General features: G+C 61.8%; 1 protein-coding gene across 2 annotated transcripts in view; it reads right to left on the bottom strand.

Annotated features, from left to right (window-relative positions):
- LOC109299246 (ras-related and estrogen-regulated growth inhibitor-like) overlaps nucleotides 1-676 on the bottom strand; it is a 46,742-nt gene extending 46,066 nt beyond the window's left edge. For both annotated transcript variants that reach the window (XM_019519847.1, XM_019519848.1), the window contains exon 1: nucleotides 544-676. In XM_019519847.1, the coding sequence (XP_019375392.1) occupies nucleotides 544-640 (97 nt within the window). In that variant the 5' untranslated portion in view covers nucleotides 641-676. The remainder of the gene's footprint in view (nucleotides 1-543) is intronic.
- Nucleotides 677-685: the final 9 nt, after the last annotated feature.

Below are 685 nucleotides of genomic sequence, written 5' to 3' on the forward strand. Positions count from 1 at the left end.
CAGCCCCTTTCCACATGTTTATTTTAGGAGCCAGCAGATCATATGGGTAAGCTGGCAGCTTGGCCCCTTTTCGGACTGCCATTCCAGCCATCTCCAGCCATTCAGCAACCGGGTGAAGTTTTCCGATCAGATGTGTGCCCGGGAACCCCCATGCGCTTTACAAAGCTGAAACCCCAGTGTGTGTGTGGCGGGGGAGGGGGTAACACTTGGCTGCCCCATGTGAAATGTGGAAAGGAGAGGTCAGCCAGGAGAGGTTTCTTTAAAAGAACAAAGAAAAGAAATAAAAAGTCCACCCAACTTCCTACACTCAGTTCAGAGCAGGCTGAGGAGTGGTGCTGGGGGGGAGGCCGGCTGGGGAGAACAGCTAGGCCGTCTATGAAGGGTGGGGGGTGAAAGCCAGAGGGGCATTCTGCCGGCCTGGAGAGCTGCTTTAGGAGGTGGAAAATCCGCCCTGCCTTCTGCCCCCCCCGGCTGTTCACAGCTGCGGGACAACCCTGGGGTGAAGCAGGGAAGTTTCCCCCCCGCCCCGGGTGGGGTCCCTACCTGTCTTGCCCACGGCGCCCTGTCCCAGCACTACGAGGCGCAGGGTGCGCGCCGGGCTGAGGCTCACGGAGCGCCGCAGCGGCCGCGGGAAGCTCATGCTGGCACCTGCCGCCACCGCCGCCCGCGCCCGCGCTCGCCGTGA

This window comes from Gavialis gangeticus, unplaced genomic scaffold (assembly GCF_001723915.1).
Source record: "Gavialis gangeticus isolate Ggan-Ray unplaced genomic scaffold, GavGan_comp1, whole genome shotgun sequence".
Lineage (NCBI taxonomy): Eukaryota > Metazoa > Chordata > Crocodylia > Gavialidae > Gavialis > Gavialis gangeticus.